At 72.6% G+C, this 288-nt stretch overlaps 1 protein-coding gene across 1 annotated transcript in view; it reads left to right on the forward strand.

The window, feature by feature from the left end:
* FURIN (furin, paired basic amino acid cleaving enzyme) overlaps positions 1-288 on the forward strand; it is a 13,104-nt gene that overhangs the window by 11,392 nt on the left and 1,424 nt on the right. The window contains 1 exon segment of the mRNA XM_035893983.1: positions 122-284. Within this exon segment, the coding sequence (XP_035749876.1) occupies positions 122-284 (163 nt within the window).

The following is a 288-nucleotide window of genomic DNA, read 5'->3' on the forward strand; positions in this document are numbered from 1 at the left end:
TGCCTCGGGCTCCAGCCGCCCCGGGGCAGCCCCAACGCCCCGCAGCGGGGAGTGGGGGCCGGGGCGCTGTGTCCTGCGCCCCTGGGCTGGGCCTGGGCTCACTCTTGCCTGTCCTTGGCAGGGACATCGGGAAGCGCCTGGAGGTGCGGCGGAAGGTGGACGCCTGCCTGGGGAAAGCCAACTACATCAGCCGGCTGGAGCACGCCCAGGCCAGGCTGACGCTGTCCTACAACCGGCGGGGGGACTTGGCCATCCACCTGGTCAGTCCCATGGGCACCCGCTCCACCC

The sequence above is a fragment of the Egretta garzetta genome, unplaced genomic scaffold, assembly GCF_000687185.1.
Source record: "Egretta garzetta isolate BGI_Z169 unplaced genomic scaffold, ASM68718v1 scaffold975, whole genome shotgun sequence".
In the NCBI taxonomy this organism is placed as follows: Eukaryota; Metazoa; Chordata; class Aves; order Pelecaniformes; family Ardeidae; genus Egretta; species Egretta garzetta.